At 40.5% G+C, this 26,549-nt stretch overlaps 1 protein-coding gene across 2 annotated transcripts in view; it reads right to left on the bottom strand.

Moving 5' to 3' along the window:
* Positions 1-7,629: 7,629 nt before the first annotated feature.
* Positions 7,630-26,549, bottom strand: part of LOC101857028 (small glutamine-rich tetratricopeptide repeat-containing protein alpha) — a 31,125-nt gene continuing 12,205 nt past the window's right edge. For both annotated transcript variants that reach the window (XM_035970160.1, XM_035970161.1), the window contains exons 7-12: positions 26,119-26,257; positions 22,752-22,853; positions 19,440-19,477; positions 17,279-17,353; positions 13,950-14,062; positions 7,630-7,948 (exon numbers count right to left, since the gene is read on the bottom strand). In XM_035970160.1, coding sequence (XP_035826053.1) covers positions 7,896-7,948; positions 13,950-14,062; positions 17,279-17,353; positions 19,440-19,477; positions 22,752-22,853; positions 26,119-26,257 — 520 coding nt within the window. In that variant the 3' untranslated portion in view covers positions 7,630-7,895. The remainder of the gene's footprint in view (positions 7,949-13,949; positions 14,063-17,278; positions 17,354-19,439; positions 19,478-22,751; positions 22,854-26,118; positions 26,258-26,549) is intronic.

Genomic DNA, 26,549 nt, shown 5'->3' with positions numbered 1-26,549 from the left:
GTGCGACAGAAGTGCCAATACCCTGGGGCGGGGCTACTGACTGAAGTGTCTTTAGGCCATTCCCAAAGGGGGGGACATAAACATCTCGAGTTTTTATGCACAGTAGAACTGCAATTGTAAATGGGCCGATTCATCAATGTCATGCTCATAACAGTGTCTGAACTGCAACAGGGAACTGCTGCTTTTTCTTTCCTCATCCGTACTATCGTCATTTTTTCCTCTGCTTCTTTTGTATGTTTGTCACACTCTTGTGACTCGCTATTTCCGGGATGCCTTGATAGTGGAAGCAGACTTTGTGCTGTTGAAGCTAGAGAGGTGAGCAGAGTAAGCCTGATTCCCGGTAAGGACTTCTCTGTTGACATCCTTCTTTAAATTCTTTTGGTGCTCATATGACCGTATGCAATTGCGAGCGCTGAAAAACCTCTACTAAAAAAAAGAAAAACCAAACAAAAAAGAAGTACCAAGTCGTCTGCAAAATCCAGATTGTGCAACTGTGTCCATGGTGTCCAGGCACTGTATACCACCATTTCAGTGTCTCTGGTGGTTTCCTTCATCAGCCAGTCGACTGCCAATATGAAGAGGAAAGGTGATAGTAAACTAGTAAACATCCCTGTCTCACACCAGTCTTCATGTCAAAGCTATCAGTGAGCTGGCCATCATGTACAACCCTGCAACTTGTCCCTTCGTTTCATGCTCTTGATGAGGTTCACCAACTTCAGTGGGATTCCGTGATGTCTCATTATCTTCCATAGACTATAATAGTGTTGCTCGGTCTACACTGTCAAATGCCTTCTCATAGTCAAGGAAGTTGACGATCAGCTGGGAGTTTCACTCCAGGGACTGTTCCACAATAATCCTCAGCGTGGCAATCTGGTCGGTGGTTGAGCGATTTTTCCGGAAACCAGCTGTTCATCCCGTAGTCTTGGGTCCGTTGCTGCCTTGATTCTCTCCAGTATGATTTTGTTGAAGACCTTACCTGGTATTGAGAGAAGAGTGATCCCTCTGTAGTTGCTGCAATTGCTGCAGTTGCTGAGATTCCCCCTTTTTTGGAAGCTTCACGAGGTGTCCTTCTTTCCAGTCCTTTGGGAACTTGCTCTCTCATTCCAGATCCTGGTAAACAGTGGGAGGAGGAGGTCTGCCGTCACATTGGTATCAGCTTTTTGGGCTTCAGGTGGAATCTTTGTTTTTGTAAGTGTTTTACGGCGCTCACAACTGCATAAGGTCGTATGAGCGCACGGAACACATTAAACATTGTCAGATAGTAAGTAATTTTGAATTTTGCATGGGTGGCAGCCGAAGCCTACTCATTGATTTTAGACCACCAAGGGATCTTTAACGTGCACAACTTGCGCGCTGGACCTCCAAGATTTTCCGCCCTAGTCAGCGAAGGCTAGGTGTAGATCTTTCCTACCAGAAGACCAGGGGTATGGCTGAAAGACAGCAGTAAGAAGGAGCCAAGGAGAAACAGTAGAAAGGCTGCAGAAAGAGTCAGGAGCCCAGGGAAGGGGGCAAAGGAGGCTTAGGAGGTGATGGGGTGGGGGCAGAAAGCGGAGACGAAAGCTGACGACAGAACATTGTTGGAGAGCAGGAAAGGAGGTGAAAGGAGAAATACCCGGATTCGAACCCGGGACCTTTGAATGAGAGAAACACCTTAACCTCTAGGAAATGAGAGCCCCCAGGTGGAATCTGATTACTTTTTTAATAAAATGATTTTTTAAAAATACTACCTAGTATCCTGACTGGTCCTTAACTCTTTGCGAAGACTGTAGTTGAGCGTCAGTACATGTAGTTACTGCTAGCTCATAGTCTGCCAGAAGCTTGTCTAACTTCACAATAATTAACAATTAATTCCCTTGGCTGGTCTTGATCTGACCTGAAGGAGATTAGGCCACAAACAAGATCTCCCAATCCATCTATAATCAATGCCAAGGGTTAGCTAGCTTGTTCATTCATATTATTGATCTCCAAGCCAAGTACAGTGGAATTCGGATTCAACTAAAGGGGATGGATTTCCCCATTAACCTTAGAAAGAAAAAAGATCTTGTAAGGAAAGTCATGAAATGATGGGTTTGTTTTTTCCTTTCCTTTTATTTTTAAAATCTAATCTTTCCAACCTTTCAACAATATTTCTTTTCTTCTACAAAGTTAAAAATATTTTTTTAATTCTGGAATTCCGAGAACCAATGGTCTATTACTATAAGTCCTCCTTTCGACCCCACACATTTCAATGCATCGTTCGCAATGTACAGTGGTAGCCAACCAAAAGGATCCACTCACCCATGAGTTCTCAAAGCGACACTATCACTGTACACCTTTCAGTATGGAGCTGTTTCTAGAGACAATTGGGGGGAGGTTGAGGTTGCCCAAATAGACAGTATTTGTGGAGTTGCCAAGGAACTAAATGTCATAGAGGAAATATTCACGCTTTTCAAGACGATCGAGGAATCATGAACACATTGCTATCGTCTGATACATAGCTTCGCAAACGGGGGAAAATGGTACAGTCATAGTTGAAGATCTGCCTTGAGAATACGGACCGTTGAGATGTAAGAAAGTCATTGCTGCAGACATCGTCTATGGACAGATGTCTCATGGGGCTCATCTACTGAATCTTGCATCCTGGTGACGTTTAAATGGATGCAAACGGTGTGTGTTTGACCGTAAGTGGTTGTTTTCATCTGGGGAGTTTTAGTTCTGATTCTCTACAGGTCCTAACCGATTGACCATTTCCACCCTTGACATCCAGGAAAGCCTTTTTAAGGGCACTTTAACATTATTTCCATGGGAACCCTATTTCCATACCTTGTGCGAAACTTATGAAGTTAGTCGGAGATGAGGAAATTTTCAATACAAAAAGCTCTCTGCTCTTTACTAATCTTAACCATGATCTCAGCATGCAGGCAAAGAAAACTTGAGAAAAACTATGCAAATTTCTGTTGGCCTGTTAGACTACTGTAGTTTGCAATATGGCGCAATCGTTAGGATTTTTAGTGGTAGGCCTAATGCGAACAAGTGCGTCATGCTACAAAAATGGGGACATAGTTGAAAATGGGTTGTTTTTTTACGCGCTATGTAGAGCAAAACTTTTCTGTGGATTTATCTAAAATGAATATCAGACATTCCTTTTGACTTTCAAATGTGTATAGTACTAATTTGAAACTCAAAACTTCAGTGTGGAGGAAAATATAAACAAATAAAGTACAGTTTTTTGGGATCACCGTGGATTTAGCTTTGCTAGAAAAGCCTCTGATGATGAAAAGGCTGGCAGGCACCCCAAAAAAGTACATTTACAGGGTCCTAGACACATGTTACAGCTTAGCTTATGATCCAGCAGAAATTTTTAATTCGAATTTACATCAAGTTCAGCTGGAGCAGTACATGTAATTGGTTGGAACTTGTCTTTTCCCTGCACATTGCACTTGCACAAGACAGATCTAGAGTCAGTGGTTGGTTGGCGGGTGCTCTGGTGTGGTTTGCTCCTTCTTTCCTATCAAACATCTATCGTCCTTATCTCCCCTTCTTCTTTTTTATGTTTGTTACTCTCTTTAACACCTCTAATCTTCTGGTGTTCATTTGACCTTATGCAGTTGCGAGCGCCGTAAAACCTCTACTAAAACATAAAAATAGATGAATCAAAACTGGCCACAGTTTGTCTTTAGTCTCTACCACAAGTCAAGATGGCATGGCAATCAGTGCAGCTATCCCGTTATGCTGCCAGCCCTGCTGTTCTGCCAACTTCATGCTCGTCCATAGATAGGTGGTATAACGAGGTTTGATTGTAATACAATTCAAAGAAAAGAGAAACATGGAACAGATACTTCACTTGAAACATTTAATTTTGGAAACAGTTGTCGACATACCAGTCAGTCCGTGAAATGCATGTATTCATGTACAATTCTTTATGATGAAGCCTTTCTAAAGATTATGGTGCAGAGCTCCAAGGCCAGATAGTGTTGACAATGTATTGATGGATCAGTGTCAGTAAGTGAGAGGACCATTAGAAAAGATTTGATGTCAGAACACTTACTACCACAAAATGTTGCATACTTTTTACAAGAGGAGGACACAACCATACTTTTAAATTGAAAATAACTGTCAACACATGATAAATGATTAGTCACATAAAAGATAAATTCCTCTTTTATAATACTATGGAAGCAAATCCTTCCTTATCTAAAAGTAAAAAGAAGAAAAAAGCACATAGTAGGACTTATAACTTATAGTAATATATTTATACTGTAGGCTAGTCTTGAGTGCTTCGACTACAAAGATATACATGTAATAGAGTCCAAATGGACTCTGCCTTTCCGGTTCCTTTTCCTACAATAAATGTCAGTTCAAAAAGGACATCTTCTTCCCTGTTTGAGAAATAAGAATGTTTATTACAAACTGCATTGGGTAGATTTTCATTTTGAGCTGGGGAAAAATACTGCAAGAAAGGATAGTCACAAAATCTACGGAAGACAACAGAAACAACTTTTCACATCATGATATGACAAAAGTGACCCCTATACTACTTCTGTTTCACATAATAGCTGTGATTCATGATTTTTCTAACTGATGAGGAAAAAACACGGCAGTGAACACACTAGTGCAAACAGGGGGTGAGGGGCAGGCATGAAAAACAAAACAATGTTCAGAACAAGCAATCACAGGGGTGGGAGACTTCAAATATACACACACATATATATATATATATATATATACGCCATGCTTGAAATAATCCTCTGACTCACACGCATGTGATTGTATAATTATGTTATCACGGAGTACAAGCCTACATTCTTCACACACCTCTCAAAAAGTACGACTTTTTATTCCATACAAACTTCTCCCACGCATTCACATTACTCAAAACAAGAAAAAGCACCATGTGCAACAAACCCCCCCACCAGACTTGGCTTTTGAGTGAAGGATAAAGAAAAGTCTCATTGATACACTACAGACTAAAACTTAAAAAAATAGAATATGAAATAGATATGACCTACCAGTGGTGCCCTCATACTATCTTTTATCTCTACTGGGAGTTGGGGGGGGGGAAAAACCAGTCTGCACAGATAACTGTTACCAGCACTTCTGACATCAAGATGGCAAAAACCAGAGGAAAGTCTAACCCACAATAGATTTGAAGCCTGGGCCAGTTCTTGAGCTGTGTATACAGTAGACCTGCATGTTTGCTGACAATCGTCTGAAATCCGACAATCGTGACGCAACCCACGAACCGGCCGATGCTATCGCTAGGCCCGCCTGTATCAGTCAATGTGCGTAGTGCGAGGCCTGGCCGACTGCCAGCAACCCATTTTTCTCCCGTCGGCTTTGTCGGCACTTTCGTTTTCGTGCCGACCGCCAACGCGCGCACTGCCGACGTCGGCGTTTGCGACATAATTGTCGGAACCTGAGTAGAAATGCGAATACGAAAAAGGACGACAACCTAAATTATCTACTTTCAGTTTCGTGCTCGAGCGGCCATTTTGAATTTCGTTTGTTGACTAATTAAATTGTTCAGATCGTGTGGATTTATTCAAGTCCAACTCTCTTGTTCTAATAGGATCTAGATCTAGATTTATATAGATCATTATAGACCTCAATGGAGGATTCATGTTCCAATTCTATTGTGTCAAACCCTATCATAGGTTGTGCCGTAATATTAATATTGGTAAAAATAAGCATTTCATCAGGTGCGTGAATTATTTATTTATTTAGATTCAGAATCTAGACTCAGCTGAGTCCCTCTGTTCGGAATCGGATGCGGATTTCTAGTTCAAGGCCTATTCCTATCCACTTGTTCTACAAGATCTAGATCTAGATCTAGATTTATTTAGATTACTAGATCTATAAGGAGGATTCATATTCCAATTCTATTGTGTTATTGTATCAAACCCTACAGCAATGTAGATGTAAGCCATATAGATCTAGATCTATATGCTCCTTGTTTGTTTTGGAGTGTGGTTTTTTAATTTTAATTTTTTTTTTTCATTTAGGACTTGTTTTGGCCTTTTTACATGAGGCCTGTTGCAGGTTCTTTTTGGGGGTAGGGTTAGGTCTCTTCTTTATTGTGTTTGTTGGGGTGGTCGCTCGTTAGTCGGATGTCCTTCCTTATGACACCCACAAAGGCTTTTTTTTGGGGGGGGGGGGGGGGGTTGCGCAAAATTTTCAGACAATCTGGTTGAGGCTCACATGCAGGTCTAATACAGCTAACATATCATAAATATTGATCACCACTGGCAAACTGGCTTCAAATCATACACAACGGCTCTTGTCAACTCCACAAATTCCCTTCACAGAAAACAAAAAAATATTTTCAGTCTCCTGAAAATGAAAGCAGGTCTACATCTCTGAACAAAATAGACTTTGTACTAGCTAAGAACAGAAAACAAGTTGAAGGAAAAGTAGGTACGTTCAATTTTTTTTTCATGGCCGCTTCATAATATTACAATGAGACAACAGGGACAAAAATGGCAGGGGCCATGTAAAAATGATAGGAAGAAAATTTTATGTATCCTTTAGGAGAAAGGAATTTTAAAATTAAGATTTCTCAAAAGCACCAAAGTGTGACAGCTGTTGTTTTGTTTTGCTCCTTTAGTCTACATTCATATAAATTTAGACTCTTCAGAAACTGAGAGTGATGGTGGTTGCTACAGGAACTTTGATACTGCCCACCAACAAGGCAGCTAGCCGCAACTGTATTTTGAAAACGGACGCACTGTGAGGACATCCCACTCCAAGCTGTTGCAATTCCACACAATCTATATAATATAAAATTAGTATGATAGGACAAACCAGACCACAGCCCTAGTGGCAGCTTTCCTCCATGCTGGAGTGACATCATTGTCATTCTGGGTCTACTCAATCGGCAAGACTCCTCACTTGTGGCTGCAAGTGGTAAAAATAGGCCTACTCTGTCAGATATTTGTTTTCCTCGTGGATGGCAAGTTTTTATTCAATTCCGTTCTGGATCGATAACACTGAAAATAGCAGATAGGTCCATCAACTGAGAAGTAGAGTGGAAGTACTGTAATTGACATATGCCCTACAATGGCTTTATTTCTTATGAAAAAATTGAGACACCAGAAGGTGTACAGACTTTGAACCTGCTCTAACAGCTTCCAGTCCAAGCAATCACTTCCTACTTTTCCACTTGCATTTTTTAATATTATAGTGATACTGTCCAGAACATCCACCAATCTAAGACAAATGAAGACTACAGGAGAAAAACAACTGTAGTCACAAACTGAAAATCGTGAGGGTACCAATTTTGAATGCTTGTTGACTATTAACTGTATTTCTGTTCAACTGTTGGTTGATTATTTTTGTTAATATCCCATTTAACAACACTTAACAATAAACCACAGTCAAACAAAGATGAAGTTATGAGTCCACACGCTTTTAAAAATTGGCACCTTCACAATTTCCAGTTTGTGACTATCGTCGTTTTCCCCCTGTGCTCTTCAAATACTTTTCTCCTCGACAATTGGTGGCCGGTGTACACAATTTTGACTGTACTTCTAACCTAATAACACTGTACCCTTTCAACTATCTTATTATTTCACCTATACACTCGGTGTGCAGAGCCAGAAATTTCTACAAATGTCCACTCTTCCAATAAAAAAGAAAGTCACCACAAAATGGTCCATCATACCATCCTTTGATTTTTATCGTAGATGAATAAGAAAAAAATCCACCACCTATAAAAAAGAGAAAAAAAAACTTGGCATCTTCTGATTCAGATGAAATACCGGCAAAATACCTTAAACAACAATCAGACATCCTTCTCATCAAAGTATCAAAACTTCTCCATCATCCAGACAGACACTCTTGCACAAGCACATGAGAACAAACTCCCAGGATATCCACAAGTAAGGTGGACTGCTTTCCAACCACCGGTCACAGGGCCTTTACTGCGGGGGTTGTCCTGGGTGACCAGAGCTGTCCCCTGGATTGCTGTCACCTGAGAAAAAAAAATGTGAAGCTCGTCATTTATAGTTGAAAAGCTTGTGAAATCAACTTTTAAATAAAAAGGGACAGCAGACTGAACTGCAGTCACAGTAACCTGGAAAAGTTTTATAAAGTCTAATGTTCAATCTCACGATAACAAGAAATGTCAGCATAATAAGCATAAACAAAATACTAGCCATTGACTTTTTAAATTTTTTATATATATTTAATTCAAAATCTCTACTTTGTTAAAAGGAACTGCAACAAACAGCCGCATAGTAAAAAAATGTTAAGAACTGCCTCTAAATTAAAACTCCTCTTTAATCTGTTTTCCTTTTCAAGTCATTAATTAAAGGCAATAAGAATGCCCCTTGACACATGTTATCAGTTGTCACTGGGTTGACTAACTGTAAACCTCAAGATGTCATAACTTTCAATCAAGTACAAGTGATCATACTGTCAAGAAAGAATATTATATAACTAACTAACAAAACTTTCCTTATTGCCAGATTCAGAGAGTTCTAATCATCCTTTGCCCATCATCAAAGGTAAGCGGTTCATCAGACACATGACAGTAACTCAAATTATAAAGAATTAGACAAAGACAGTACATGTAATGTAATTTACACAGATGAATAAGACATACAAGTGAAACGAAAAAAATGTATAGAACATAAGTACATAAGACCGAGATATAGATAAAATTAACCTCTTCATCAGTGACTATGTGTAAAAAAGCAGAAAGACCAACTCACTATACCAATGCACTATAACATGTCAGGAACAGATAAGAGGAAACTCACACAGAAGGCTTCCTGGAATTGATCAAAGCCTGCTGACAAGCAGGATCTCCCATTAATTAGTAAAAAAAAAATTTTTAAAAAAAATAAAAAAAAAGGAAAAAGAAATTTCTTTATACCAGAACAGAAAGTTTTATCAGTAACTAAAATCATCGGAAAAAAAGACCCATGTGTCTCCCACCAGCTGAAGCTGAAAATTAAGGAAAATTCTGCCAGGGGTGGTCTGGGGGCCGCAAAGGCCCCCAGCAGAGTCCAGGGACAGCGTCCCGGTGGTGGTTCAGGGGGCGAAGCCCCAGAAAAAATTTTAATTTAGTGTTTTTAGAGGGTTGAAAATGGTATTTGGGAGCCTGTTTGAAGAGATTGCCTGCAAACCATAACGTTTATTTTTTCGCTAACATTTTGTTTTCTTTGATTTCTTCACCAAGATCTACATAATATATTTCCATTGATGGCAATGTTTAAAAGCAGGTTCCCCTTCCATTGCTACTATAATTCAATTAATTTGTCATCGCACCATTGATAGAAGGCAAACCTGGGTATAATGAATATATACCTTCACAATACAGAGTTACTCGACGTATACCCTAATTTTCCTTAAATTTCACGCCTGAATGTCGCATGTCAAAACCTCGGAACACCACTTCGAATCATTCTTGATTTTAGTAGTTTTAGGCTCGTTTTAGCCTAAATTTCTTTCACGGCGGCCCTTATCACTTTCCGTGCCATAGAATCTTCGTATTGATCATTTCTCTAGATCTAGACAAATTTGTTAAAAAAGTTTCTTTCTTACGGTAATTTTCTGTCTAAGATCACAAGTCAATTTACTTGATCAACGGGCAGATTTTCCAGCCGCGGCAACAATCCGAAGATAGACAGAGTGAATGAGTGAATGATAGAAAGGAGGAAATCGGCACAAAAAGTTCGCCAAATTTTGATCAATCCACAGGTAAAAATGTACTGCCGACAAGCCAGCAATGAATGCATGGGGCATTGCGGAATAATGACCGATTGGAGGAAATGCGCAACCTGGCAGGTTTCTATAACTATAACATTAACTCATTGCCGAGAGAATTACCATAAATACCTGTAACTTATACTAGTACAGTCCGTGCCGGCTATAAGCACGCCGGCTTAAAGCACGTTTCGGACTTAAGCACGCTAAACGGCTCTTACCGAATTTTTGCCATATAAATTACACGCCTTTAAGCACGGTAACTTCGGCTTTAGGCACGCTTTATTACAACAAGACAGTCAATACTTTCACGATGACCCATCGAAGTTCGAACACAGTCTACACCGCAGCAGTGGAGTGTATTAAGAGAAACACAGAGAACGCAAGTGATGCCAGTGATGGAGACACACACTCACACGGGCGGAGAGGAAAGCAGAGAGATGCACACAGCCGCGCGCGGGGACATAGGATCTAGCCTAGGGCAAAGTTACACACAGACTTAAAAATACAAAGAGAGTCGGGGAGACGAGAAAGGGCGGCTGGCTGCGATTTCACCTTTGATCCTTGCTATCCATTAATCCTGATTGTGAATCACGCGCGAGGTGGGATGAAGGCGGTGGTATGAATGTGGCACAGCGGGTAGTGGTATACACAGGCAGCGTGTAGGCCTAGTGTACTGTATCGTGACTGGCCGTCTAAATTAAGTTTTCATTTCCCATTCGACCACATAACAAAAACAAACAAGCAAACAAAAACTACCATGGCGGGTAAAAATACCAGTGCACACTTTTGCGGGACCGCTATTACAAACAAAGGGAAATAGCACAGGAAATTTTCTACCTGAAAATCTCTGGATTATGTCTACTTCACACTCAAGCACGCTTCGGATTTAAGCACGCTTATGCTTTCTCCCAATGACCGTGCTTAAAGCCGGCATGGACTGTACTAGACAATACGAAGGCGAATACGGATCTTTTGCTATGGAATTTCAGTAGTCCTACACTGTTGCAGCTTTTTACGGAGGGAGTTGATAATGATGGAGAAACAAGTACGGAACTGGCAGAAATTATGGATCTCCGTAAAAATATGGAAGAGTGGAAGCATTGAGTCGATATCAGTTGTAAAACACAGTGTGCTATTTTCAGCTACGAGGCTCGAAAGGCAAAAAAATGATTTTCCATTTTAAAAAATTTTTTGGATCTATTGAAAGTTTGATATATTCTGCTTCATTTAAGATCAAAATAAACAACTATAATTGACAATAAATAGTTCATTTTGATTTATTTTGGAGGTGTGCGTGGTTTGTTGTGAGCTTGGGTGACAAGATAAAGGAATTTGGATCTTGCTGGTGTGTAGCTGTGAGATTATTTATAGAACCATTACCTCATTGCCACATTTGCTTCAACGTTCTTTATTCGCAACTATTTTTAGATTTTAACCCCTTTTCGGGAATGAATGGTCTGAAATGTAAACAACTTGTTGTCACTATGCACGACTGAAGGCTCTGATTGGTTAAACGGGGTAAGAACGGTAACTTCTAGCTCACTTCAAGCTTGTATACATAAACTGCTGACTATGTGGGCGTGCCCTGCTGGCTGTTATCGTCTGTTCATCTTTAAGTTTTACACTTTGATTGACTTAAAAAGTTAGTTTTATTGTGTTTTAGTGCTTTAAAAAGACTAATTAACCTTCCTCTAGATCTCTCTCAAAGCAGACTCTTTACCAAGAGGACACTGAGGCAGTCTATGTGAATGTGTGTGTTGGTGTGTTTGTGTGTGTATATGTGTGTGCGCGCGCGTGGTGCTATTGGAAACGTTTAATTAGGTAGCGTAAACACGGCACGTAAGCCTACTTGCAGACTTATGAGTGCATGGTTTTGGTGAAATGGGGGTACTTCAGATCGCAGTTCCCTTTGCTCTTTTGCTATAAAACACCAAATGCTGTACACTTTGACAAAGTTCAGATTTTCTTCGTTACAATAGTGTAAATTGTTTGTATATTTGAGTATTTGGAGCTGCAGAATCGCCGTGGCAAGGGAAACCCCTCGCGGTCGGAATGCGAGGTCGGCTGGTTCAAAATTGACACCCATGCATTTAAATGCTTTGAAGAAAGATTGATGATTAAATGCCGTCTTTTCATTAGCGGAGAATTATACAGCTTTGAGTGTGGTTTCCCTTGGAATATTTTTGGCGTTTGGATAGAAAGCCTTTTAAAAAAGCGTGTAAGTTTTCAAAGATAATTTTTAACACAAAATGCATAATTAGAATAAAGTAATCGGCTTGGAAATATTTTCCATGAATCCTTCCGCAAAACTACAGGGAGCACTCAGTATACTACAGTATAAAATGCTGATTTGTAATGATCTCACAGCCTTGAAAAAAATTTGGCTTTATTTCTTTGTTATGGTGATTGTACTCTATTAATGTAGAGATGTTTGGTGCACTTGGTTCTCTTTAATGGGATTGCAGCCAGTTAGTGACTTCGGCAATATTTGATTATTATGTAAAATTGAAACAGCTGCCATTCTCTTAAAAATTGACTGAGAGATAAAAGTATGGTACCAAAATTCTCAAAATGCATTTGACGTGAAGTCGATTCCGTGAAAATTTTGTTTTGTCCACGAATTTTTTTCTCTGTAAATGAATAGTTTTCTACTTCTGTGTGTTACCTTGCAGTGGCATAGCCAAGATAACTGCTAAATTTCAAGTTTCTATCTCAATTCCAAGACCCCCGTTGCCATGGAAATATGTTGCTCAACTTAGGAATGAGGCCATTTTCTCCTTTTCGTGTTTCTTCACCTCGCACAAATAAAAGTTCCGTATTTTCATCAAACATTGTCATATTTACTTCATTCTTTTTTTAAATTGTTGGGAAATTTGTTTTATTTGAAAGAACACTAAATCTGTCTCCCCCGGTCAATATCAGTCGTAAGACGCAGTGTCCTATTATCAGCTACAAGGGTCGAAAGGCAAAAAAGTGACTTTCCATGAATTTTTTTTTTTTTTGATCAATTGAAAGTTCGATGTTTTCTGCTTCATTTAAGACAAAAATAAACAACTATAATGAACTATAAATGACAAGTCTGTCAATCTCAATTCTAAGACCCCCATTGCTATGGAACCATGTCGCTCAACTTCGGAGGCCATTTTCTCCTTTTCGTGTTTCCTCACTTCGCACAATTAAAAGTTCTGTATTTTCGTCAAATATGGTCATATTTATTTCATTCTTGTTTTAAATTGTAGGGAAAAGGTTATAGTTTTTAAAATAATGTTAACTCAGATTTGAAATTTCCTTCATATGACTGATATTGACTGGCAGGGACACAATTATTGCATTACTACTTCAATGAAAACTAGAACTTTATCTCCTTGACATGACAGCCCGACAGGAAAACCAACAGTAGATGGTTTTGTGCTCTAACTGTGTAATTGAAAAAAAAAGGTAAACCATTTTTGTTAATGCATCAAAACAAAAGTAAAAGTCAATCTGTAGGTCATCAATAAAAACCAGGAGTAAGCATGCACAAAAAACAATTCTGTGAGTTAATTTTGGCATCTTCTGTCATTATCTAAATCAAGTCCCTTTTTTTGTGGCATTTTCAAAAATTTTCAAGGAACCAGTTACGCAGTAAGAGCATATCTCTTTTGATGTCAGCCACGACAGAAACACAATCAGTCATGGACACAGAAACACAATCAGTCGTGGACACAGAAACACAATCAGTCGTGGACACAGAAACACAATCAGTTGTCAGTCGTGGACACAGAAACACAATCAGTTGTCAGTCGTGGACACAGAAACACAATCAGTTGTCAGTCGTGGACACAGAAACACAATCAGTTGTCAGTCGTGGACACAGAAACACAATCAGTTGTCAGTCGTGGACACAGAAACACAATCAGTCGTGGACACAGAAACACAATCAGTCGTGGACACGGAAACACAATCAGTTGTCAGTCGTGGACACAGAAACACAATCAGTTGTCAGTCGTGGACACAGAAACACAATCAGTCGTGGACACAGAAACACAATCAGTCGTGGACACAGAAACACAATCAGTCGTGGACACGGAAACACAATCAGTTGTCAGTCGTGGACACAGAAACACAATCAGTCGTGGACACAGAAACACAATCAGTCGTGGACACGGAAACACAATCAGTTGTCAGTCGTGGACACAGAAACACAATCAGTCGTGGACACAGAAACACAATCAGTCGTGGACACAGAAACACAATCAGTCGTGGACACAGATTCTTACTGGGGCCACTGTTGCTGTTGTTCTCCCCCGGGTTCTGAGCCCTCATTTGCTCTCGTAGGTGCTGCACCAGCTGCGGGTTGGCCTGCTGCATCTGTGACGCCATTTGCTGGGACCTGAGGAGACCAAAAATATCAACGTACCGCCATCTGATTATGTCTAAGTTTAGGAGCACATTGCAATTGTTTTTGTTTTGGTAAGTCTTTTATGGCACTCGCAAAAGGTCATATGAGCGAGTGGAACACATTAAAAAATGTTATTTTGGTAGGAATTTTGTGAATCTTAAATTTTGTACGGGTGGCAGCCGAAGCCTACTCTTATCCATTTTGGACCACCAAGGGATCTTTAACATGTGCAACTTGCACACTGGACCGCCAAGATTTTTCACCCTTATTCGAGAAGGCTAGGTGTTAGATCTTACTTACTACAAGATCGGGGGTGTGGCTGAAAGACAGTGGTAAGAAGGAGCCAAGGAGTAGCAGTAGAAAGGCTGCAGAAAGAATCAGGAGCCGGGGGGGGTTAAGGAGGAGCACACTGCCATTTAAATTATATCTATCCTATAAAGGGTGAGAACATATGCCCATTGGTCCGATGGACGCCACCAGAATGATCAGATCGGATCAAGTCCTGTCGGGAAATGGCGCAAGTCACATTATACATATATATATGTATTATATTACCGGGTATGTACTTCTGCTTTGCTTAATCAAGTTTGACTCGTAAGTTCATGGGGTCTTTCATATTCCAAGTGCAAACAAAAGACCTAACCCCCAAGTGTCATGTGATGCACTAGCCTTCTGATTGACTGTTGGGCCTGGTTTTTCATAAAAATTTAAAATACACCAGATTGTGATCTAAAAAATCAAATGTGTCTCATTAGGGAGGATTGAATCAAAATGTGGTAAAACTAAAAAGAAAGTTTTTGCTCTCCATGGAAAAAAAATCTGGCTACCCTCAAATGTATCAAACCATGATTTGATAACACTTTTTGCAGTGGGCACTGGGTATTAGGAGCTCACTGTCATTAAAATTAAATCTATGGTGTAGTGGAAGGGCTCTTTGACGCTGCATGCAAAAGAGACTTCGAAAATGTTTTAAGGCGCTAGCAACTGCATTAGGTCATATGAGCACGAGAGACACATTAAACATTTTCAGTTGGTAGGAAATTTGAAATTTTGCCAGGGCTGTAGTGCTGGGCGGTACCGGCGAAACCCAGTGTCGGTACTTTCTCGGCACAGAGAACCGTCAGTACCGGTACCGTAACTGGGAGTGACACCAGGGGGTGACGTCACAGACTGTGCGTCCGCCACGATCAGCCCCGCCTGCATCCCCCCACCACACACTCATGTGCCAGAATTGGACAGGCGAACTGTGATGCAAAATACCTTTGAAGTTTGCCGCCGCGCTGGATTAAACTTTGCATGCAGAATTCTTAAAATCATTATCACTGCTAAAAATTTATTTCGTTTTCGGAATCAGCGTATCAAAATAAGCGAAGTTGCTTGCGTGGAACCTGATTTGATGCCATATTTAAATTTCAGCAAACTTCGTTTTTGATTGTCAATTTTGGATCTGAAGTCATGTATCAAGATCACCCACTCCATTATGCATCTGTCATCACAGCTGCCAGGCCTTGGCCTAGGCCTACACACTGCACACTTCCCGTGGCCCGGTAAAAAAAACGTTGGTGTCGGCTCCTTCCCAGAGCCAATACTGGAGGCCTACCGGATGGTGGCCGAAGCCTACTCTTATCGATTTTGGACCATCAAGGGATCTTTAACGCGCGCAACTTGCACACGGGACCTCCCGAGATTTTTCGCCCTTGTCCAAGAAGGCTAGGTGTAGATCTTTCCAACCATAAGATCAGGGGTGTTGCTGAAAGACAGCAGAAAGAATGTACCAAGGAGTAGTAGTAGAAAGGCTGCAGAAAGAGTCAGGAGCCCAAAGGAGGGGGCAAAGGAGGTGAAGGGGTGGGGGCAGAAAGTGGAGACGAAAGCAGACGACAGAACATTGCAAGAGCAGGAAAGGAGGTGGAAGGAAACAATTTTAAGAAAATTTTCCATCGCTATCCATATTCGGACCCGTGACCTATTGAATGAGAGGCAAACACCTTAACCTCTTGGCCACGAGAGTCCCCCAAAAGAGTCTGATTCCCAGTTGGAGAAGTTAACATACTGAGTATCTCTGTCAGCTAGGATACTATATCCCACTTAGCCAGGATTGGGAATGATAGAGAACTATGCCCCCTCCAACCACCTGCTTATAGTGGTACAAATTGTGAGGAGAACATAAAAAAACATCATAATCTCTGTAAGGAAATTCAGTATACATAGAGACATGTACTTATAATTTAGATTTTAACATTTGGTAAAGAAAAAATATTAAACATATATAACATCACATTATCACTATTTTTACTGAAATCCAGTATACCAAGTGTACATTGCCACTTTAATATCTTGTCCTTCACCCAATTCTACCCAGCAAGAAGCTTTCTGTTATTCCACTTCCTATACACTGGACTTTTGAAAAGCTTAGTAATAAAAATAACAATAAAATTCCTCTGGAACCTTCCCTTTAAATATCAATTTCAAACCACAATATAGAATAAAAGCGTCCTAAAAGGTAACACAATACATGTGCACTGTTCAGTTACTGTTTATTAAAACTTTTCATCTCTATATATCTCTTATCATTATTTTATACCATTCAAATGTGAACCACTGACCTCATACGTGCACACATGTAATGATGATATGCTCTAACCATGCAAATTGTCTATAGGAAATGCAGTTTTTAACATGCAACCCCCCCCCCCCCCCCCCAAAAAAAAAACCAAAAAAAAACAAAATTAATTAAAAGTTAAAAACGAATTCCCCCCCCCCCCCCCCCCCCCCATCTGATTTAAGCGATCAAAGAAGACACAAAAGTGAGCCCACTTCACTATAAAACTTCATAGAGCATGCTGATTCTTGATTTTTATTCACAACCAGTAGATCAACCTCAGTTTTAGAACTAAAAAACAAACAAACAAACAAACACAAAAAACAAAACCAGTTGACTTATTCCTTATTCCAGTTATGCATTTAGAGCATAACACCATCAATAATGTTTGTGGCATGGTCAAGAAACTTTACAGAAATATTTATACAGTATGTTAGTGTTTTAGCGCAGATAAATGGCCGCTTGCACTGTATGCTTTCCAGGAAGTTGAGGTTGTTTCAGAATGCTCTCAGGTCTGCTGGGGTAATAGTTTAGATTGTGAAGCGCATAGAGCTTGCTGTTGAGCGGGGATTTGCACTATACAAATGCTATCTATTATTATTACTCACGCTTGAAGCAAAGAGGAAATGCCGCCCGGTCCCTGATCTGCGCTAGGCCCACCACCACTCACAAGGTTTGCCATCCTGAAAGTGAGTGAACAGAGTGTATTTCAAAAGCACCACAAACAACATGATTCATTATACTTAGCCTTGAACATGCAGTAGGAAGAGTTTGGTAGAAGAAATCCCAGTACAATCATATTATATAAGGGTATAACTTGCATCATGCAAATTTTTATTAAAGTGTATATCAATGTGTATGTCAACATATGTTCTTGCATTAAGGTCACAATTATATAAATCAAGAATGGAGAAAGAAGGCTAAGAATTATGCTCAAAAGAGGGTTTCAACAGCAGTCCAATCTTAGGACATACAAAAAAAGCTGTTTTATAAATATATACTTGCATGTAGTGACCAAGCACACAAAGAAAATGAGTTCAATTCTTACACAGGGAAGATATTACATTGAGTATTTTCTGCTGGAACTAAGCACAGCGGTTGGCCCTGGGCTGAAGCTGCCTGCCTTCTAAATGATCTGGACGGTGTCAATGAGGACGTGAAACATATATATACTATACCGGTACCAGAATGATAAATAAATAGTCGAACCTGCCATGATGGCCACCTGTATATTACTGCCATCTGTACAAACGGCCACTTTCCATTTCCCCGTTTGCGTTTTTTCGATATAATTTAACTATTTGAAGGCGCGTCAGCGGATTATGCGCTGACAGGGGAACCTACCATTGTCACCGTGTCAGTGGATAATCCGCTGATGATTTTAAACATGTTTATTTGCTAAACTAGAGGCCAAAGATGGACAAACCCTATATCATTGGAAAGCTCAACCAAAGCCCTATAATTTGGTTGATTCCCTCTATTTGCTTTCAAATTAGGATCACTTTGCAGGCGTCTGTTTTAGGCCCATTGTTTCATATGCGCAGTTTCTATCCAAAATGGCGAGCTCCAGGCGACGTGGTTTTATGCAGACTGAAGAAGTTTGGAGTTGTTTATGGATGATGGCAGTGATGAGGAATTAGATGTAAAGTTAGAAGAAGAAAATTCAGATGACAGTGATGATGAATCTGTACCATTGGTTGGTAGATCTAACTGACCCCCAAGTCTCATGTTGTCAACTAAAATTTTCTTTTGAGGGCAACTATAGTGATCTTGCAGCCTTAATCAAGGTAAGACTAGTATTGTCAATATATGATTGATTGGTATTAGAGAAAATAGACAAAGTGTACTTTTTAGTGGAGTAAGTGTGAATATTGTACTGTTGATAGGGAAAAAATAGTGACCTGGTAAAAAAAGGGCAAAAAAGGTGCGTCACGGGGGATCGAGAAAGGGAAAGTGGGTGCGCCTTCAAAGAGTGAACTGTGTACAACGGTCACCTGTCCAATGCGGCTGTGGCCACCTTATTTTATCAACCCACTGTCAAATTTACCTGCCTCAGGCGGCCAGGCGTGGTCACTGATAGCCTGACGTTTTGTCATAAACTTTGAATTGGCCCCTCACGCTGTGAACGGGCTGTCATAAACCATTCACCTATCTTTATTGTTAGTCCCTCCAGTGAATATTTACTCAAGTTGACCAAAGGGTAGGCCTAACAATAAAATTTCAACTAACCCTATAAGCCCCGTCCACAACTCATGCACAAATATTATATGAGGTGACTGGTCACTGTTTTGTTTACCTTATCTGTAACAAAGTAACAATGGACGTTGACGTGAACTTGCAACTCAAGCGTCGCTCGTTCTCCGAGTGGTGGCAATCCGTGTTTTTGTTTTACCAGGGCACTCGGTCTTAATTGTCTTACATATTTCGTTTTTTTTACCCTTGCACAAAATCAGCAACAAAAAGAAAGCTAACCAAAAAAACAAACGAACAAAACAACAAACACAAAAAACCCTTCTTGCACTACCCACCCCCCTTTTTTAAAAAGAAAACAAAAACCCTTTTGAATTAGTCTTAAGGCAGTCTAAAGCCTGAGAACAGAGTTTGATCAGTCTTGCCTAAGACGGCCTCCTGAGTTATACGGCCACTTTTCTTCTTGACAATGGGTGGCCGTTTTACACAGGTTTGACAGTACTTTTGGAACTCCTTCTTAAGCCTTCCACCCTGCATCCAGCGGTCACATAAAGAGGGATTTATGTTTTCTCTACTTACATCTGTTGAACTTGAGGATTTCCCATTAGGGTTGTTGCCTGAGGAAAAAACAAACAAAATAATGAAAGTTGAAAATTTTTTCAGCTCCTGAAAATATTCAGGGTGAACTGCACCTTAGCTTTACATCAAATAGACAGGGCATCAGACATTCTGACTTTTACAAGATCTTAATATGGGGTGGGGGGGGGGTGTCTGTTCATATTTTTTAAAACAACATGTCACTGTCACTCACCCAGCCAAACTAAGAGAAGTCAAGCTATATCTCACTGACGCCGTATCCCTAGACATTCTCGGGACTGGCCAATTACCCTCTGATGCAAGATCCAGTGACCCCCATGGGACCAGTTTTATAATTTTTCCGCATTTTTCGTAATCCCGAGAGCGCCTAGGGAATCGTTGTAGCGCTAGTGCATCCATTTCTTTCGTTTTGTGCAAAGTTTCGCGGAGGTAGGGGTAGAACTTTTTTTAGTACGAACCTTTAGGGTATGTCACTCAGGAAAAAGAAATGTCAATTCTAGGGAAAATGGCTGCGACTATGCAGACTTCGAGAGTACGTGTACGCAGCAAACCTAGCAACAGTTTTGATGTTTTCAATCAGTCTAGTTCGTCAGAAAGTGAACTTAGCGATCCTAATGATCCAGAATTTGTGCCTGAGAGGCGCAAAAGGCCTGACTGATATTTCTGTTGGTAAAGGTGTAACTTAGTGTGAGTAAATCTGGTGTGAGTAAAGGGAAGGGTAAACCTCTAAAAAATAATTCTCGAGAAAACCAAAAAATTCATATGCTTTTCACAAATTCATTATTTAAAAAGTATAAAAGATACAGCATTCAAATTTGTTTTATTTGAAAGAACACTAAATCTGTCTCCCGCGGTCAATATCAGTCGTAAGACGCAGTGTCCTATTATCAGCTACAAGGGTCGAAAGGCAAAAAAGTGACTTTCCGTGAATTTTTTGTTTTTTGGATCAATTGAAAGTTTGATGTTTTCTGCTTCATTTAAGACAAAAATAAACAACTATAATGAACTATAAATGTCAAGTCTGTCAATCTCAATTCTAAGACCCCCATTGCTATGGAACCATGTCGCTCAACTTCGGAGGCCATTTTCTCCTTTTTGTGTTTCCTAACCTTGCACAATTAAAAGTTCTGTATTTTCGTCAAATATGGTCATATTTACTTCATTCTTGTTTTAAATTGTAGAGAAAAGGTGATAGTTTTTTAAAATAATGTTAACTCAGTTTTGAAATTTCCTTCATATGACTGATATCGACCGGCAGGGACACAAATGTCTTTTACTTATGTGAAAAGGTCAGAGCAATTGAACAATTCTGAGTAAAGTTTATGATTTTTTTTAATACCCCACAAAACCTCAGTCTTCAGGGGTTGTGCGCTTCACGAGACCTCAGTCTTCAGCGAGATATTGATTACGGAAACCTCCTACCTTGTACATATTTGCATTAGGGGAAGAACACAGCGCATCTTAACCTGAATTAGAACAAAATTTCTCTACAAGGATAAAAATTCTGAATTTTAAAAAACCTTCAGAATGCAAATCCTTGTATTGCTATCAATTGCACACACTCAAAATACATAATAGTAAAAGAAACTACAAGAGGGCCCTTGTGCTCACAGAAAAAAAATGTCAAACACAGTCAAGTAATGGTGGCTATTTTTTAAAGGTGGTCACTATGGTGCATCCTTGAACACAATACTTAGCTTTAGTTAAAAAAACAGGGCACTGAACAGCATTGACTAGCAATGTTACATTCAAAGTGAGTTTTAGTTTAGTATGGGGTTTTACGGCGCTCGCAACAGCATAAGGCCATATAAGCGCGCGAAACACAAGTTGGTTGCATTCGCAACAGCTCACTGTACGGCTGGTCAACTATCAGACTTTAAATGTTAAAATATTAAAATTCGGTGTTAATATATTTTCAAATATATTAATCAACAATTAATAAACAAATCTTTTAAATAACATAAACATTTTTTACAATTTAGTTTCATTTTATAATTTCCCATAAAGGCCAATGGCCTTCATAAAATCCAAAATTCTGTTGGGAACGACGGTAAACAGATCTTGCAATTTTTTGCATCTAAAATATCTCATTTGGGTCTCTCTAAAGTCTAGACATTCCATTAAAATGTGTCTAATGGTAATGGTAAAATCTGTGTCGCATCCGAGGAAACGAGCCTGGTCCTTTCCCCGTAGAGCGTCAAATCCGGCTGCAGTACACGTCTGCCTGATCGGCAGAAGTGCACTGCACCCGTCTTTGACGGAGAAAACTTGAAACCGTTGTTGTTTGCCCACTTTTCAAGTTTGTGCAGGTGTGTTTGCACCTGCCTTTCCAAAGATCTTAGTTGAGGATTTTTCAAATGGCAGCATATCAAGAAGTCGTCAACGTATAACGAGCTGTCAATGCTATTTTGGAGGGTTTTTACTATGGAATCTATTTTGATTTCAAATAGGAGAGCAGAAAGGATGCTCCCCTGGGGGACACCTTCCTCCTGTTGGTGGGGAGGATCCGACACGAACCTGGAAGGAACGGTTCTTCAGGAAATTGTTGCCAATGAAGGCAGGGAGGTGACCGCGTATGCCGAGAGCGTGCAGGACTCTAAGAATTCCGTACTTTCAGGTTGTGTCGAAGGCTTTGTCTAGGTAAAAAAAAGATGGCGATCATGTAGCCTTCTTCGGCAAATGTCTCGCGTAAAAAGGTCTCCAGGCGGACCAGGTGATCCACAGTGGATCGAGTTTTCCTGAATCCGCACTGGAGGTCGCTCAGCGAGCCCGTGGTCTCCAAAAACCACATGAGTCGCCTGTGAATCATTTTTTCTATAAGTTTGCACAGACAGCTCGTTAGTGCTATTGGTCTGTAATTGGATGGGTGTGTGCGGTCTTTGTTTGGTTTTGGTATTGGAATGACAATGGTGAGACGACAAGACTCCGGAGAGGCGTATGACCGCCACATGTCGTTGTATATTGCTCGGATGACCAGAGCTGTGCCAGGGCTACCCCGGAGCTATACTCTCCACGAGAATGCCTAAAACCCTCCCGTCAAGATTGACCCAGGGCTTGAAGGGGTTTCAACTCCCAATCGATTGAGTGGCATCTAAGAGGAAAACCTGAGCAAAAAAGGTGTGTTGGCGAGGGAAAGTCCGTAGTGAGTTCGTTAATCAGTTGCTTCCTTTGTGTGCACAACATGTTTTGTATGGTTTATAATTATATATGCCTTAGTATGAGCTATCTTTCCAGAAAGGATGAATGAAATTGAACTTTTCTTTTCTTTGTAATATGAAAAAAAGGCAGACTTACCATGTTGAGAATATTCGGGTCGTTGAAGAGGGTGCCAAAATCCATGTTTCCCATAGCTCCACCCAAAGCACCTGTCCCTGTCGGACCAGCATTGAATCCAACCTGCAATTCAGAGTACACAAAAAATGTACAATGGCATAATATGACCACGACATGCTGTACAACTCTCAAGAATTTCTTCGCTCTTTATGGCATCACTATTACTATTACATTCATTATTCACACATGGCATCACTATTCACTATATCATTATTTCACACATGGCATCACTACTACTTTTACATTTTTCACACATGTCAAAAGCTCGGAATTGGCATCCTTTACTTACTTACTAACTTACATAATTTCGCCTTAAGCCTCTTGTAGGGCGTAGGCCACTGACTACTAACTGTCATCACCATCCTGGGCCAGTCTCTCTTAGAGAGACCTGCACATTCCCAATTAAATACACATATAGTAGTGTCAATGCAGAACTGGCAGCCAAACAGGAAACCATCTATGAGCCTGCCCAAAGCTAGAGGCATTAAGAAGGAAATTGGCCCAACCCTATGCAGACAGACCCAAGACTCTACAAGAGCTTTGAGGATCTGCGGCAAACAGCAAAATTAGCACTAGCGACTGATGCCCATATTTAGAGATAAATGAGAAAAATAATTTTAATACAAAATCATAACAAGGTTGAGTAATCACTCAGAACACTTGTCAATAATTTTTTTTTATGTCATGGGAATAAACAAGTATATTTCAGTCAGAGGAAAACTAGACTTCATCATAAATACAATCAAAGAAACTAAAGAGTCGAACCTGTGTAAGACGAAATCGCAAGGGAGCCAGAAAAAAAATCCATCTAAGACATTTTCTGTCGTAGACAGGGGTATTTGGGGGGAGAAGGAGGAGAGTTCCAGAGGCCCAGTCAGTGGGATCAAAGGTCGCTTGTCCGGTCAGCAAGCAGTGGTCAGAACGTTACACACTTCTCAAGTGCTATCCTTTCTAATAATGGCATGCGCCAGTCTTACTAATCCACTGCCACCAGTGCTTGCATTTCATAGGACCACTGTTTGACCTATTAAAAACCAGAACGTTTGAATATCTCCTTTGCTTCAACCCTTGTCCCCACCCATCGGTGTAATAATAATAAACACAGACAACCAATGCCACCCCTCAGTGCCATGTAACAATTATTCGAGGAACTCTTGTCTTGGCAGGCAGTATGTTCAGGGAGGCAGGCATTGGTAAAACTAATTTCACACCTATCTGGTTTCTGGCTACCCAGGAAAATTTCCGTAAACTAATGGCTCGCTACTCGAGCACTTTCACTAGCACTCGTGACATTTCACACCCACGCCACCCTGACCATCTGCATCGCACAGGGCTCACATAGATGGAGTAACATCAACCCCCAAATAGCACTTCTACTCCCCTTCCTCGCTCGGTGATCACTTTAGTTTAGAGCTGGCGGAACCAAACTTGCAAGTTTTGTTTCAAATCAGAGCTGAGGGGGCAAAGCATTTTACATCTTAAACAGGTAAAACCCTCGGAAGGGAGCGGATTTTTCTTTTCGCTTCCGCGTTGGACAAGTTTACGTTTTATACAGGTAATTAAAGAGGAATTTATCAAAGGGGGAGCGGGGAGATTCTGTTAAGACAAGTTTCCATCTTACACAGGTTTCCGTTAAGGCAGGTTCGACTGTACACGTATGAACATAATGGCAGGACAAACTACGAGGGCTGTCCCACGGAAAACCGGAAAAGGTCCATAAAAGCAACAATCTTTGTCCTATTACAATAAAAATGTAACACATCATACCTCAACATGTGCTTTATTTCTCAGTGTAATCACCATCCCACTGGACGCATTTTTCCCATCGCTGGATCAGGAAGAAGATACCCTCCCTGAAGAATTTTTCATCAAGGGATTTCAACCAATCTTTCACGGCTTCCACCAGGTCTTCGTCGTCGGTGAACCGCTGTCCAGAAATATGGCGTTTCATTGGTCCAAAAAGGTGATAATCTGACCGGACCAAGTCAGGACTGTGAGGGAGGTTGTGGCAGAACTTCCCAGCCGAACCTTTGGATCCAGTCTTTCGTAGCGTTTGCGGTGTGTGGTGTTGCGTTGTCATGCTGCAAAATGACCGCGCTGGACATCCGGCCTGGTCTTTTTCGGCGCACAACCTCTCTCAACGTATTAAGATTCTGGCAGTATCCGTTAGCATTAACAGTTTGTCCTGGTTCCCGAATGTCAAGAAGCAGAACACCATTAGCATTCCAGAAAACCGTGGCCATTAGTTTCTTCACCGATGGCTGAACTTTAAACTTTTTCGGGGGAGATGAAAACGTGTGCTTCCAAACCATTGATTCCCTCTTCGTCTCAGGGGTCATGTAGTGCATCCAAGTCTCATCACCTGCAATAATGCTTCTCAGGAAAGCTTCATCGTATTGTTTGAGGTCTCCAAATGCGTTCATGACTCCCGTGACAGCTAGCGACAACAGTTCAACAAAGTCTGAGACACTTCAACACGTTGCGTCTTGTGGTCAGCTGTCAGCTCTTTTGGGACCCATCGAGCAGAGACCTTTCGATAGTGCAGCTCATCAAACACTATCCAATGGACAGTCAACTTTGAAATGTCTAGCGACTCGAAAATTTCGCGAATTTTTAGGTTTAGGCGCCTGTCTGTTTGAATGAGTTCGTTAACATGACTCTTGTTGTTCTCAGTTTTGGCAGAAAAACAAAGTCCTGGGTGAACTTTGTCAGTGACATCCGTATGCCCAGCTTTGAACTTACTACACCACTCATATACCTGTGACTTTGCCATTACTTTCTCCCCATAAACTGACTTGATTTCAGTGTGTATTTCTATAGGTTTGAGACCTTTTGCGGTCAGAAACCGAAAGACAGATCTCATTTCTATCCTTGACCAATTTGCTAAAGGGGTAGCCATCTTTGGAGCACTGCTGTGTTCGTTTGCTTTGTGCGATGCTCAGGATGCTCAATCAAGAACTTTCTAAATGATTGTTTCACAAGTGCGCGTTTACAGAACGTGAAAATATTGAATAGTTTTCAAAATATTACAGCCAACTTCCGGTTTTCCGTGGGACAGCCTTCGTAAAATAAATACAATCAAATCTTCTTTAACGGCCACCTGTATGAGACAATTTCCTGTACAAACGACCACTTCTCATTTCCAGCCCTTGCAGGGTTTTTTTCACATTATAACGAAAACTGTGCAAGATTTCCCCCTACCTAAAATAATAATTTTTCTCCTCAACAATTGGTGGTTGTCTTATACAATTTTGAATGTACCATTGGTCCCATTGTATAGTTTGAGACAGTATAAAACCGCCTTGTCAGTAAATGAGATCTAACTCACCTGTGTAGCCAGTTCTTTTAACTTCTGTTCCGCAATCTCAAGGTTGTTTTGGTAGCTTTGATTGTCAGGGTCGAGCTCAAGGGCTTTTCTATAACATTCGTACCCACTCTCGTGATCATCCAAGGCTGTAAACGCGATTCTGCAAATAAAGGTCAGTAAGATTATCACAATAGAGAGAGCAAAGAAGAACACTAACGAGTAATTAATGTACACAGAGGTAAGTACAATTTCAACACAAAAAAGCTGTAAATAGACTACATTACTCTGAGCCCATAATAACAACCAGTATGTTCCAAAAGAGGGCTACTGAACCAGTCCATTGAAGATTCACAAATTTTTTTTTAAGTTTTGATCAAGTGTTCGGAAACAGTGACCACTTGCAAAAAATATTTAAAACTCATTTTTTGTTTATTGAAAGGGAAACGAAATGA

The sequence above is a fragment of the Aplysia californica genome, unplaced genomic scaffold (genome assembly GCF_000002075.1).
Source record: "Aplysia californica isolate F4 #8 unplaced genomic scaffold, AplCal3.0 scaffold00228, whole genome shotgun sequence".
Taxonomy (NCBI): domain Eukaryota; kingdom Metazoa; phylum Mollusca; class Gastropoda; order Aplysiida; family Aplysiidae; genus Aplysia; species Aplysia californica.
Note: the sequence above shows the minus strand (reverse complement) of the source record. Positions and strands in the feature narration are given on the sequence as shown.